General features: G+C 55.0%; 2 protein-coding genes across 2 annotated transcripts; one reads left to right on the top strand and one right to left on the bottom strand.

Annotated features, from left to right (window-relative positions):
- Window positions 1-3,763: 3,763 nt before the first annotated feature.
- B0H18DRAFT_1209359 (acyl-CoA dehydrogenase NM domain-like protein) lies at window positions 3,764-6,485 on the top strand. Its single transcript, XM_048036316.1, has 7 exons — window positions 3,764-4,266; window positions 4,316-4,514; window positions 4,566-4,685; window positions 4,734-4,883; window positions 4,935-5,451; window positions 5,504-5,558; window positions 5,618-6,485. The coding sequence occupies exons 1-7, from the start codon at window positions 4,140-4,142 to the stop codon at window positions 6,172-6,174; spliced, it is 1,725 nt and encodes a 574-aa protein (XP_047895874.1). The 5' UTR covers window positions 3,764-4,139; the 3' UTR covers window positions 6,175-6,485.
- A 1,771-nt stretch (window positions 6,486-8,256) lies between these two features.
- B0H18DRAFT_1083847 (uncharacterized protein) lies at window positions 8,257-9,481 on the bottom strand (the record flags this gene model as incomplete). The annotated part of the gene is made up of 3 exons (XM_048031714.1): window positions 8,257-8,639; window positions 8,711-9,188; window positions 9,245-9,481. The coding sequence occupies 3 exons, from the start codon at window positions 9,479-9,481 to the stop codon at window positions 8,257-8,259; spliced, it is 1,098 nt and encodes a 365-aa protein (XP_047895873.1).
- Window positions 9,482-12,573: the final 3,092 nt, after the last annotated feature.

Genomic DNA, 12,573 nt, shown 5'->3' with positions numbered 1-12,573 from the left:
CTCGTGGATGCATGAGCTCAAGGAATTTCTTCCACCGTAACGCGTGTTCCGAGCTTCGTTCTGATCAACTGTGAAGCCTCGTCCGTATGCTGCTCGTTGGCCCTCACTCCTTTGATAGATGTGGGCAGCTAAGCAACGACCTCATGCATAGGCGATTTATTGCGTCGCAGAGTACCTGTCGCCGACCACCCTTGAACGTGTTGCTTCTAGGCTGCAGCTGACTTGCGCTCAGACGTAATCGGCCATTGGCAGGGCTTACTAAACGGCGTCAATGTGGTACATGACCATTGCCCATTCCTAGATCTCTTCTTCTCCCTTTCTACGAACATCTTGCACTGTTTTTTGACTCACAGAATGCGATACTTAGGGACTACGCTGATTGGAGCTGCGACCCCATCACGGATTACTGGTTCGCGAGACTAGCAATTTAACCTCTTGAACGGACTACAGTACGTTTGGAGCTGCGTCGCGACTAGTTTGTAATGGACCTTGACTTGCTTCTCGCCGACTTTGTCTTCAGCAGGAACTTCTTGGTAGCACGAAGCGGGCATTCTCCCGGGAGGGCTCGAGCCATCGTCATGGTTCATAGACTGGTTAGGAACCCCTTAGCGCGGATGCAGTTCAGGTGAGACTGTCGACTGTGTTACTCAAATGAAGTGCATTACGAGCAACGCTGGTCAACATCGTGCAGACATCACGAATCGCGGCAGCCGTTAAGATCAAAATTGATGGCGACTCGCTGCCACTGCTGCGCGTGAAGGCGCTTCACGCTGAGGTGCGGCCGAGCGCAGCCTCGCACTGTCTGTTGTATTCACAGCACGCGGAATTGACAATGTCAGCAAGGGCATGCGATCACCCTAGAGACCGGGTGCATGCACTTACCAGAGCGTTCCTGACTTATTCATTGATAGCGGGATGATACGTACGCACCTCCATATCTGGCATCGCAGAATTCTGACCGTTTGAACTGGCCGCTCGGCGCGCGAAACAGCGATCATAACTTACTACTGCCGTCTCAACAGCCCCTTGATCTCGTACAGATAGCAGGACGGGGGTAGGGGCTGCTCGGTATTGATATTACCGAACGACTTCGGTAAGCCTTCACGCAACCTCTTAACTCCGAAACAAGGACACACTTTGGCGTCGTAGATGTTATGGGTCAAACGAATGCCGCGGCACAGCATCATGCTGCTTCTCCAACCAGGGTCAATGTTCCTACGTAGCATCGATGGGCAGGCATGGCGTGGCGCAGTGCCTAGACCTCCCTAGATCGCACTCTCACGCGAGTACGCCGTTCGATTATTTCGCTACACTTCCCTCTTCCTCCACCGCCCACATCTGACCGGTCTCGAGATAGGGAACAAAAGCCACGCGCGGATGCTACTCTGCAACTCTATGCCCAGTTTGCCAATTGGGCGCCAACTTAGATCAAGGTTCCTGATTATCACCCCGAACTCGTCGACACAAGCCCACAGAGGCCCACAGACCCGTTCAGGCGATGTCGCCAAGGAATCGAGAGTGACCTCTGACGGGGAAGGACGGAGCGAAAGACCAAGCTTTCTGGTGAGTGTATATTACCGGACGATCGGGTACGAAGAAATGGTGACTGCTGAAATCAAGGGACTTATCTGGAGAACGACCGTCGCTTATGGCCACCATACAGCGGGTTAGAACCACAGTGTGTCGATATGCCGTAATACGGCGTTCTGGCTGGCCCTCTGCATGGCTGAGGCCGCCAGTGGAGTCGCACCAACTGTCAGGCATCAAAAACGGACCGCGTGTCCGTTACTGGAGTAGAAGACTGCGCTATGGATCAGACAATCCCCGTCTGCCCTGTCAGTCCGACCATCCGACTGTAACGTAAGTTGGACTAGCTTCTCCACCTCCAGCCGATCCGCTAACGGAGCTAGTCCTAGTATGCACTTCTCTTTGAGCTGTTGCACGGCTGCGCTGCGGCCCATCATCACAAGCGGATTGCCCAAGATTTACCTGAAAGTTTGTCCACGCTCTTGCATATGGCAAAGTGAGTGCCTCGGGTTATGCTGTACTTTCCGTCAATCATACGTTGTTTTATTCACCCGCTATCCCCGGGTAGATGCCAGCAGCCGCGTTTTCCGAGCATGGTGCCTGCCTGTAAGCGCTCTGGTCTTGAAGTTTGTCTGTGGCGCGTGACGCATCCGTCAGCACACACCGAGCGGTGCGCAATGCCCCCGACGGTTGCTACTTATGTTCGATGGGCCTTGTTCAAGACAAGTGCTCGAGCATCTGCGATAAGGATGCTGCCCGTCTGTGATGTTCGAGGCGGACGGTACGTCGTTATCATGATCGAATCGAGGCAAAGGGGTGTCCGCTTCCGAGCTTCATAGAACTTTCACAGCCCATCCGTGCTCCTCTTTAGTTCCGCGGCGTGCTCGTCGATCACGGCATTTGTATCCGCCACTAAGTGGCGCACAATCTTTCTGTACAGAATATTCGGTTTGCGCGCCCGGTATCTCTAGCGTCGAGAATGCTTCTCCCCAAAACTGTACTCGCTACCAAACTTCCGAACGACACTTGCTTTATGGATCGACAATGCCGTCGACGTCACCTGCCCATGTTGCGGCGTCGCGTTTCCCGCAAATTTGTCTATCTACACTGGACCACCCTCATTACATACAGGGACGCTTGCGGGACGTAGCGCCTCGCCCTAGAAGATAACTCTGCAACGCCGGTCCGTCAGCAACACACGACATGTGGTGTACCAACGTACGTGATCAGTGACATTCATTGTGAGCGCTGCCCATGCTGTGAGCGTATGCAACTTGTTCAGACCCCTCAAGACTATCCCTCGTAACTCTACCAAATACATCGCAGTCAGCTGCTATGCTGCACATTCACACCGGTGGCGTCCGTCTGGTAGGATGATATATCACTTGGGACGACTAACAGAATTGATTAGCGAATGGTTATAGCCGACCAGCATCACCTTATGGGCTGCAGCTCCCACGATTGGAGTCCCTAGCATGGTCATCCGCTGCGTACTATACGGCGATACGAAAGAACGTTACGAGAATATCTCATACAGAAGACGCTGTCGGGGTCAACGTAGCAAATCCACAACGACGGTCTGATCATGAGGATTGATGCGTCCAGCTTCGAACCCGCCCGCAGTGCATGTACCAATGTTCCGCATCGCCATATACGGAGTGCATCGTCGCTCAGCCAAGTACTAGTGCATACGGTACGTAGTGGCTGCGTAGTGGTTCCTTATCGTGCCAGCAGTATTCACGCACAAGCCAGTCATGTTCGCGTCATTAAATTGGTTCCTTGACGTGCTGGTCGACGGAGATGACATCGCGCGTATGAACCGATTGCAGCGAATGATCCGGTCGCCTAGGCACGCTAGAAATCACTGGTGAAGCTGATGGATGTTTAGCGTGGTGGCTGGGCCCGGGCATGTCGAGACAAGCGGCACAAGCCTGCCTTGCCCGACCCTTTGCATCGGATGCCTTCTTATCTCGATTTGTGCGGGGTCACCGACATAGCGAAGGCGCCCATCTATAGTACTTACTTGCCGATCTACGGGTCACCGTATCGAACCTTCCATAGCTCCGCCGGGCATGCCAAACCTCTGTCGCTTTCCCCACGTAAGTACTCACAGCATACTAGCTGAGTACTTCTGACACAAATTCGATGCAGCGTCTGGCGCCATATATTAGCCTGCAATTTGACAAGGCGGATACGAAGATCAGTGTAGTGCAACTCGGGCCCTTGTCCGACTTGGCTCTACTACACCACTTACACGCTTCATATCCACGCGGCTTGCGAAGAAGCCTATCGTAACCCCATCACATGTGCCGCTGACACATTATGCTAACACCTGCGACCGCGAGTCTCAATCTGCCTTAGTTTTCTTGCCGAAAATGAGCGTTACACACGCACGAGCAACACCGAAATCTCGAAGATCTCAGATGTAGATACGGCCCTCGCGTCGTAGAGCCCGAGATGCGCTAGTTGAATTGCGGTAATTGCGGTCGACCGACCCTCTGGATCGCATCACACATAAATTGGGGCTGGCTGCGTTGAATTTCTCTGTCCACACACAGACCATCTCCTCCCAGCGAACCCCTCTCTACCCTTCCCCCCTTCTACGTGACAGGATGAGTTCTTCACGCACTGCGCACCTGCCCGGGACTCCCGACTTCCAACCTCTGCCCGACAGTGCCTCCTTGGATGAGAGGATTACATTGTCTTACCGGCGCGCCCGGGCTATTGCGAAGGCATATGGTGCGTTTGTTCTAGTGCAGGTATTGTATCGGACTGACGCTGTTGGCAGCGATGACACCGGAGGACACTCTGTTCTTGCGCCCCAAGTTCTGGGAGTTCCATACCGACAACATCCACAGTCTGGATGCCGGTGCCTTCACGCTACTGACCATCCAGTATAACTTGATGGGTGGGACATTGGCGGCCTTCGCGCAGAAACGTCCTGAGCTCCGGCCAATCATGGACAAGGTTATGAAGTTCGACGTATCGTGAGTCGGACAAGAAAATATACCGCATTACCTCGCTGACTGCTATGACAGTGCGCAGTACCTTCTCACAGAAGTCGGCCATGGTCTCGACGCCCCGAACCTCGAGACGACGGCGACACTTCTACCAAATGGGGAGTTCGACTTGCACACTCCTAGTGAACGGGCGCGCAAGTGAGTGCAACGTCGTACAGCCTTCGTCAAGGAGCTAATTGGCTGTAGGTACATGCCTCCGACAGGACCGTTCGGCTCGTTGCCTCGGGTTGCTATTGTATTTGCAAGGCTCGTCGTGCAAGGGGAGAACCGGGGGATTCGTCCCTTCCTCGTGGCCCTCGGTGACGGTCAACAGATGTGCAAAGGCGTCACTGCCCGGTATGTGGTGACAGGCTTTCCCTTGATGACCTTAGACTAACCTATCCGTAGACTGGTGCCGCAGCGAGGTGGCATCAAACCTGTCGATCATGCCGTGACGTCGTTTGACCATGTCCGACTCCCGTCTACCGCTCTGCTGGGTTCACTGGCTAAGCCAGCTGATCTACGCGCTAATTTCATCTCGTGCATCTGGCGAGTATCTGTTGGCTCGCTGGCGCTGGGGACCATGGCCATCCCTCTGCTCTCGGTGAACGCCTACCTCGCAGCTCGCTACAGCCTCCGGCGGCTTGTGACGGGCGCCGGTGGCGCTCCCGTTTCTATCATGTCTTTCCGCACTCAACACGGCCCTATCCTTCATGCACTGGCACAGGTAGCCGTCATGAAGGCGCACGCGAAGGCCGCCATCGACCTATACACGGACTCGTCCATCGACCCCCGTGTTCGTGATGGAATTGCGGCCGCTGCAAAGGCCTCAATGACGCGCCACGCTTGGGCTAGCCTGAGCAACTTGTCTGAGAGAATCGGCGCGCATGGAGTCTTTGAACATAACAACGTCCTCCAGTCGGAGGTGTGTAACTGCGATGCGATTTCCCTGACCGTTGAACTGACAGTTGGTCTAGCTCCTCATGCGTGGTATCAGGATCGCCGAGGGCGATGTTCTTGTCTTGAGCATCCGTGTGTCTCCCTTACATCATCTTGTCCAGCGAGTCACAGCTAATGGTCATGATTTAAAGGTCTTGCGAATGAACTGTTGATCGGTCGCTACAGTATGCCCGCAAGCAAGTACCCGGACTCTCTTCTCAGTCGACACGAAGCCGGTCTCTTCGCGGAATGCCGTGCCCTCCTCGACCGCGCAGGCGGGAACCACCGTCACGACAGCCTCAGTCGGCTCATGCTTCCTCGCTGTCTGCCTCTGGTCCAGGCGATCGGACATCGTATAGCGTACGAAGCAGCTGTCAACACCGGTGTCGACAAGACGCTGCTCGACCTGTACGAGGCCAGCGTCGTACTGGAGGACCCTGCTTGGTACGCGGAGCATGCAGCTCTGCCGCGCTGGGCGCAATTCGAGATGGAGGACCGTGCGATCACCGCCGCCTTGCCCCATGTGGACGAATACCTGGCCGAGACCGGCGCCGAGCCGTACGCTGTGTCACCTATCCTCACTCAGGAGCGATGGGAGGACTTCCTGAACAACCTGCCGCTCTTCAGCGGCAACGCGCAGCTTGCGCTCATCCCTCCTGTGCCGCGAATCCCACGACAGGCTCCTGCCCAAATTCAAGCTCATCTTTAACGCTCTCGTCGCAACCCACACGCTCCTTACCGTATCCTAATCCTAGTTGTCCGACGTCGCCTGCTGTCGATACATGCTGTCCAGTCCGCACCTGGGATCCGTGATAAGTTATGTCTCGAGATGTACTATAGAGATGTATAACACCGAGCTTTGTAGCCCACGAATGCTTCCGATGAGACTTGGCTGGTGCGTCGCGTCGAGATTTGACTTTTAGCACGATTATTACGAACTGTGACGTGTTGTGTTATGTCTTCCATATGTTTTCCTAGCTGAAATTCATGATTTACGAGATGCCCCGGACATGTGCGCAGTACCTCTTTGACTGTTGACAAGATGAGCGAAGCTACGATGTGAACGAACCAAGCACGATAGTATCGGCTACATATTTGACGATCGGTTCAGGCGCATTCGCATTGTGCTAAGCTAGACCAGGCTTACGAGCTATCCAGTGCACTGGTGCACTATGTTATCGGGAGGAGCTTCGCGAAGCGCTGATACAGAGGCGCAGAGTCATTGGAGGTATTGAGCATGAGGACGCTCAAAATCACTCGTCGTGGGACGCCGCTCCGATTGCAAACATCATGACTGCCAGTCAGATCATCGTGCCTCAGCGAAAAGGCGTGCAATATCTTGTAGACTACATAGAGCGGTGACTGCTTTGATCTGTGTATGTATAGCAGCCCGAGGGAGGGGCATACATAGCTTGGTTCCGGTGCCACACGACAGGTCTCGAGTCTAGATGAAGAGGTAAGCTATGAAGTGGAGTGGTGTCAACAGTCATGGAACGGACATCTATATGACTGTCTTGAGTGACGGCACTACATCTCAGAAGACGTCCGGAACCGCACTGTGGCGTCACATGCATATCTAACCGAAAGCTAGTCATCGTTCGTCATAAGCTTAGTTGACAAGGGTGGCGAGAACGACAACATACCATATGCTCGTGTAGGGATTGTGCAAACCCAGCATGACGCGCATCGAAGCCTCCTCGCACGTAAGGTATGGTCAATCGTAGCCCGAGATCAAACTGACCTGTCCCGCTAGTGGACGCCTAGTCGCCACAAGCATGGAGACGAGCAAGACCTGGAGGCCCAACAATGGAGACGCCTTCCAACCACTGGGTAGCGCGCCACTGCCGCCTAGGAAGAATGTGTGTCCTGACCTGGTGGCGAGAGTTGTAGCGAACCTGTCCAAAACTTGTCAGCGCGATCGTACTTGTGGCATAGACCATCCCGTGTCGGTATTCGACTCCATCCAACGCTCAGCATTCCAAGCCAGCGTTCCGGTTCAAACGGCTACACAGAGAACCTATCTTAGAGATTCCTCGGACACAGTCCCAAGGCGATCTCGGGCCGGTAGGGATGTCGAAACAACTGAGCAGACAGTTAGATATGATGTGGATGCCGTCAGACGCAAGAACCCACCATGAACGCGGCGCGCACTTATTGCTCCGCGGTGTCCGTAACAAAGAGGTAGTCGCGCGCCAGTCTGGGACTCAGCGCTGTGCGATGCAGATAAGTTACCGGTTACATCAGCGGAGTGGGATTGTTCAACTTCGCGCACCGATAGTCAGATGAAAGAAGGGCGCGAGCTTCCTACAGAACGAGTGAGAGTAGTGAGTGCAGCGTTAGTCTGACCAAATGTGGTGCACCCTCGTTCGAGGACCGCCCGCAGCTGACTGATAGGCCCTGCGACTGTGCCAAACAGAGCGCCCTGTCGAACGGTGGAAGGCGCAAAACAAACACGATGAATTTTTGATCAACGTAGAATCGGAAGGGGACACTTTGTGTGACGCTACCCATGTAACCATCCTCGATGGAGATCTGCAGGAGGTCTGCCAAACAGTACAGTACATACGCGCATCACGTGTCGATCCTCCTCCGAAGGTGAAGGGTTTACTGACGCAAGGGAAGCACGTCGACAACCTCGAGCAGGATCATAAGGTCCTACAACAGGCTACCAACGTCCAACCGAAGCAAGGGCGATTGAGCTTGGTTGGCAGTCCGCCGAACTTGAAGGTCCGACAAGACCGGCGACAAGAGATGAAAAGGGAGTAAATCAAGATGAAAGGGGCGGTAGGGGTTAGGTGTATTCTTGGGAGACTTCGAGTATTCCCAACGCCGCGAGCTTTGGCAGGGCGTTCCTCACGCGATTGATTGCGTTCGGGTCCAGGCCTTGATGGAGCATGTAGCGTCGCAGTATGCAGCACTCGACCTTCTTGAGCGCGGGGATGCGCGTATCTGCGAGGGCGGAGTCGATCAGATCCCATCTGAGCTTGTCAAGTAGCTCGTACGAGGGCAACTCGATGAATATCAGGATGTGCGCCAAAAGTTGTGACGAGAGCTGAGACAGCACATCTCCAATCCACGATACCTCGATGTAGTTGCTGGTCTCGAGACGAAGGAGGACGCGTAGCGTGCGTAGGCCGGTGTTCTGGCTGAGGTCGACAGCACCCTGCAGTTCGCCTATCAATCAAACAGTTAGGTGCTGTCCGCACATCACTTCCGGATGTGATACTCGTCTGCAGAGTTCTCACCTGGGGTCGTCCGAACGCGCTGGACGTGGTCGTCCATAGTGATGGAAAGGCTCTTCACAGAGGGACCAGCGAGCTGCAGCAGCCTCGAGAGATGGACGGGGTCCTCGTGGTTCCACGAAAAGTGGATGCTCTCGATGACGACCTCCTTCCGCCCGTGGTACGCCCACCGGGCGACGATGCTCGGGGCGTTGCATAACTCTCCCACATCCAGGGCCTGCAAGTGCAGCACCGGGCCATTCTCCTCCAGCGCCTCCTCGAAATCCACAGGGTCGCATCCCATGCCCTCCATGCGAATCGAGTCCGCTTTTCCGAACGACTGAAGGAGACGAACGAAAGCGGCTGGGTTATAGAAGTCGCATGCGGCCAACCAGACATCGCGCACGTCGTCGTAGTTGGTGAGGAATATGCGCACCGTCTGCTCCTCCAGCTGCTCCCAAACGAGGGCCTCCAGCGCGAGCCGGTGGATCTTCTTGAGCCTCTCGAGCAGGGGTCTGACGGTGTTCAGCCACGGGTGGGGCGGGGCTCGCCCTCGACGGAGGCATCGATGCTGAGGCTGCGCACGTAGTCCGCGAGAGGGCCGCTGTAGAGTTCGGAGAGGCGGTCGAGGTGGCTGTTGGGGTCGAGTCTGACTGCAGAGTGGATGTGGACGCGACTCCGGTGCAGCCACGCCCGGCAGGTGAGGGAGCACGCGGCAAGGGTTGGGCGCTGGTACGTGTCGCCGAGCTCGTCGATGATCATCTCTGCTAGTTCCTGGGGGAGGCGTGGGGGCATATGCCCCGCAGACTCGGATGCGGCTTGTGCTCTGCGCTGGCTAGGACTTGATCTGGAGGACCCACGGTGTGGCTTGCCTGCCTCGAGAGTCAGCGTCTGCTCTCCTGCACCTGATGCATTCTTTATACTTTACCGGGTCCTCGCGCGTCCTGAAGCATCTCTTCTCTGCGCTGCTGGTCAGACTCCCATCGAGCCAGCGCCGTGCCGAATTCCCTCGCCTCTGAGTTCTCTTATAGGACGCCCTAGGCTCGGACGCCTACCACAAGGTTCAGCGCCGTAGAGCCTGAGTGTGTGGTTCAACGACCGCACGGTGCTCACGCCATGGGAGCCCAAGGGTTCTCTTCTCGATTAAAACGTACCCCGTCATCAAATTTCCTCAAATTTCCTCATGTGGCAGGACCCGTTGTGGGTGCCTTCAGTCTGTGGTCTCCGCGAGCTCCGTCCAGCCTCATCCAGAACCGATGCGCAAACAGGTACAGTATATACGTGATTATGATATAATTTCCCCTGCTCGATGGTATCAGCCAGTGTAAGATTCGGGGCTGTCGTGCGGTTCAAACTGCAACATCGCAGTTAACTGTAGTCCTGGAGGCATAGCTGACATCGTGGTGTAGTATGCTCGCAACTGTCTATATCTTCGATCCAGATCTCATTAAGAGTGGTCAGATCCGAGTAGGACCCGACTTGGAAACCTTACGAGCCTTTGGGTACAGGTTTATATACCGTTGTCTAGCAGGACTTCCACCGAACAAGGTGTTCCGGCGTGGCGTCCTCTCCGTCACAACATTGAACCCGGGAAGACCGGAGTGATACAGTTCGTGTTTCCGGGCTGCTCACTAGGCCCCGACGCTGGAGGAGTTGAATCACCGGACCTCGTAGCGGGCCCCGTGAATCCGACGTTGAAGTGACAACAATTAGAGGATCAGGGACAGGACAGAGACTGCGTACTAGTGTTTCCGAGTCAGCCGAAACACTCGTGTAAGCGCGACCTTGAGGGATGTATCATTTGGACGGGGGAATGGCCGTTTTGTACATTGACAAGACGAATGGTGTTGCTGCCGTTATTCTAACGGTGTTCATTTTCCAAGCTCGATACACTCAGTCGATCACTGGTATGGCCTGCAACACGCACCTGGGTACCGCAGACACATGTCATCAGACACATTCACGTCTTTCGGATGTTACATAGGCGGCGGCTCACGTCGGAGTGCCTCCTCGCAGATGACTCGTGTTGAAGAAAATCTGAGCGAACAAATAGAGGGATGTGAAGTCAGAAGCACGTACGATTGCTTCCAGACAGATGTAACTTCTCTGCCACGGTGACGTGCGCTGACTCTTGTGACGGGAGCGCCGAAATGTTTCCCCTCTGACAATAGCAGGAAGAAGGAACATGTATTGCTTGGCGCAAATCGGGTTTCAACCGGGCTCAGTCGGCCTAAAACAGTCGCCTAGATAGTGAAACACAGAAGATGGAGAAAGGGACTAACCGGCTCACGCCGGAGCGACCATAAAGTTAGATGTGTCGAGATACATGAGGCTCATAACGCCTACAGCCGCAGACAAAGCATCACAGCAGCACGCCATATGGCCGTCCTGAGAGCCTGTATGGAGTCATGGTGTGAGATTGGAGATACGGGCACAGCAATGCATGTGTCTCGCCACAGTGATGACCTTCATGTGTCTTGCCCGGAAGAACCGTGCGTCGGAGAAGGTTCAAAGTGGAAATTTGGCGTTCAAATCTGCAGAGAGGATGAACCGCGGCACCTGTCAAGAGGAATCACGGGGCATTCTCATACCATCTCCAGCTGTTCAGCGTGGTTGCCTGATCATCGGAGCGGAGGCGGATGTTGTTGGTACTTCCTCAAAACTGAAGGCTGCTAAAAGTGATTGGCATCGGTCAGAAACTGCGATGCATCAAGGAACGGGAATTACGCACCACGCCGAGCTATCGGACATTGCGAGTAACTCTATGACCTTCCATGTGTGTGATCGTCCACCATGACCGACATCCAAACAAAACCCCTCGACGACGTGACCATCGCTTGCGGAACCAGTTCTCGCACATGCAATTTTCTCGGGGACTGTACTGAGCAGCATGTGGGCACGGAGTCATGCCACGAGATCTGCGGTGCTCTTCGCAGAGTTTCAAACGCACGACACCTGGCTATGGTAGTCGTGACTCATGAGTCTGAAAATGGGCTCTTCGGGCGCCCCGAAAACCAGTCCCCCGGATCTGACGGTCACCGCACGCTGCTGGGCAGGTGGTTGACATACCGTGCACATTTCGATGGTCAGCGACGGGCCTGAGCGGTGGACACTGCCTGGACTCGGGGAGTCGCAAATTCGACCCTGAGGGCGAAGATTATGAATTGACGGACCTTTACTTCTCAGGACGTCCGTCATCCCGTCAATGTGCTCTGGGAAATCGACGGACCATGCAAGCAAATAAATTGAACGACAGCCTTCGAAGACGGAGCATCATCAGCGCGAATGCGAAGCGCGGCTGGTCTAGCTGCTCACCGGTGGCTCCAGCAGTGGCCGGCTAGCCCGCTGCAAGTATCCCGTGCAGAAGGAAGGTTGAAGGCTGTGCGTGTCATAAAAAAGTGCTGGAGCACGGTCCTTCGGAGAATCCTCTCCAGGGATGCTGGATTCACTTCGGCGTACACTGTCGGCGTCTCCTTACGAGGTCCGAGGCGACTCACCCGTGACAATTTCTGCGCCGGTGTAGAGTCAAAGTCAGCATGGTAGCCCTCCATCCGATGTTCAAGACGTCAGCTTCATTTTCAGCTTGCCGCAGACCTACCAACGCTACTATGTATATCTTCCGTGACATGACGGAGTGGTGCGATGTGCATGCGTGCCATCGGCCTGTGGCGGTGCCGCCACACGCCACCGGATCCCCGCGCGCAACTACTTATGGTCCAAATCCGAGGGCTTGACACTACCGTACAAGGCGACAATGTCACTCAGACTTCGCACAAACTGCGGTGGGCTACTGCGCACGCGATGACAAGCAAAGACTAAGAAAATTTTCGGTGTGGAGTGTGGTGCGAGCATTGGTGCCACAGAAAAAGGTAGGCTACTACAAGCCT

Source organism: Fomitopsis serialis, assembly GCF_022376445.1.
Source record: "Fomitopsis serialis strain Sig1Antser10 chromosome Unknown B0H18scaffold_17, whole genome shotgun sequence".
In the NCBI taxonomy this organism is placed as follows: domain Eukaryota; kingdom Fungi; phylum Basidiomycota; class Agaricomycetes; order Polyporales; family Fomitopsidaceae; genus Fomitopsis; species Fomitopsis serialis.
The sequence above is the reverse complement of the archived record's forward strand: the minus strand, read 5'-3'. Positions and strand labels throughout refer to the sequence as shown.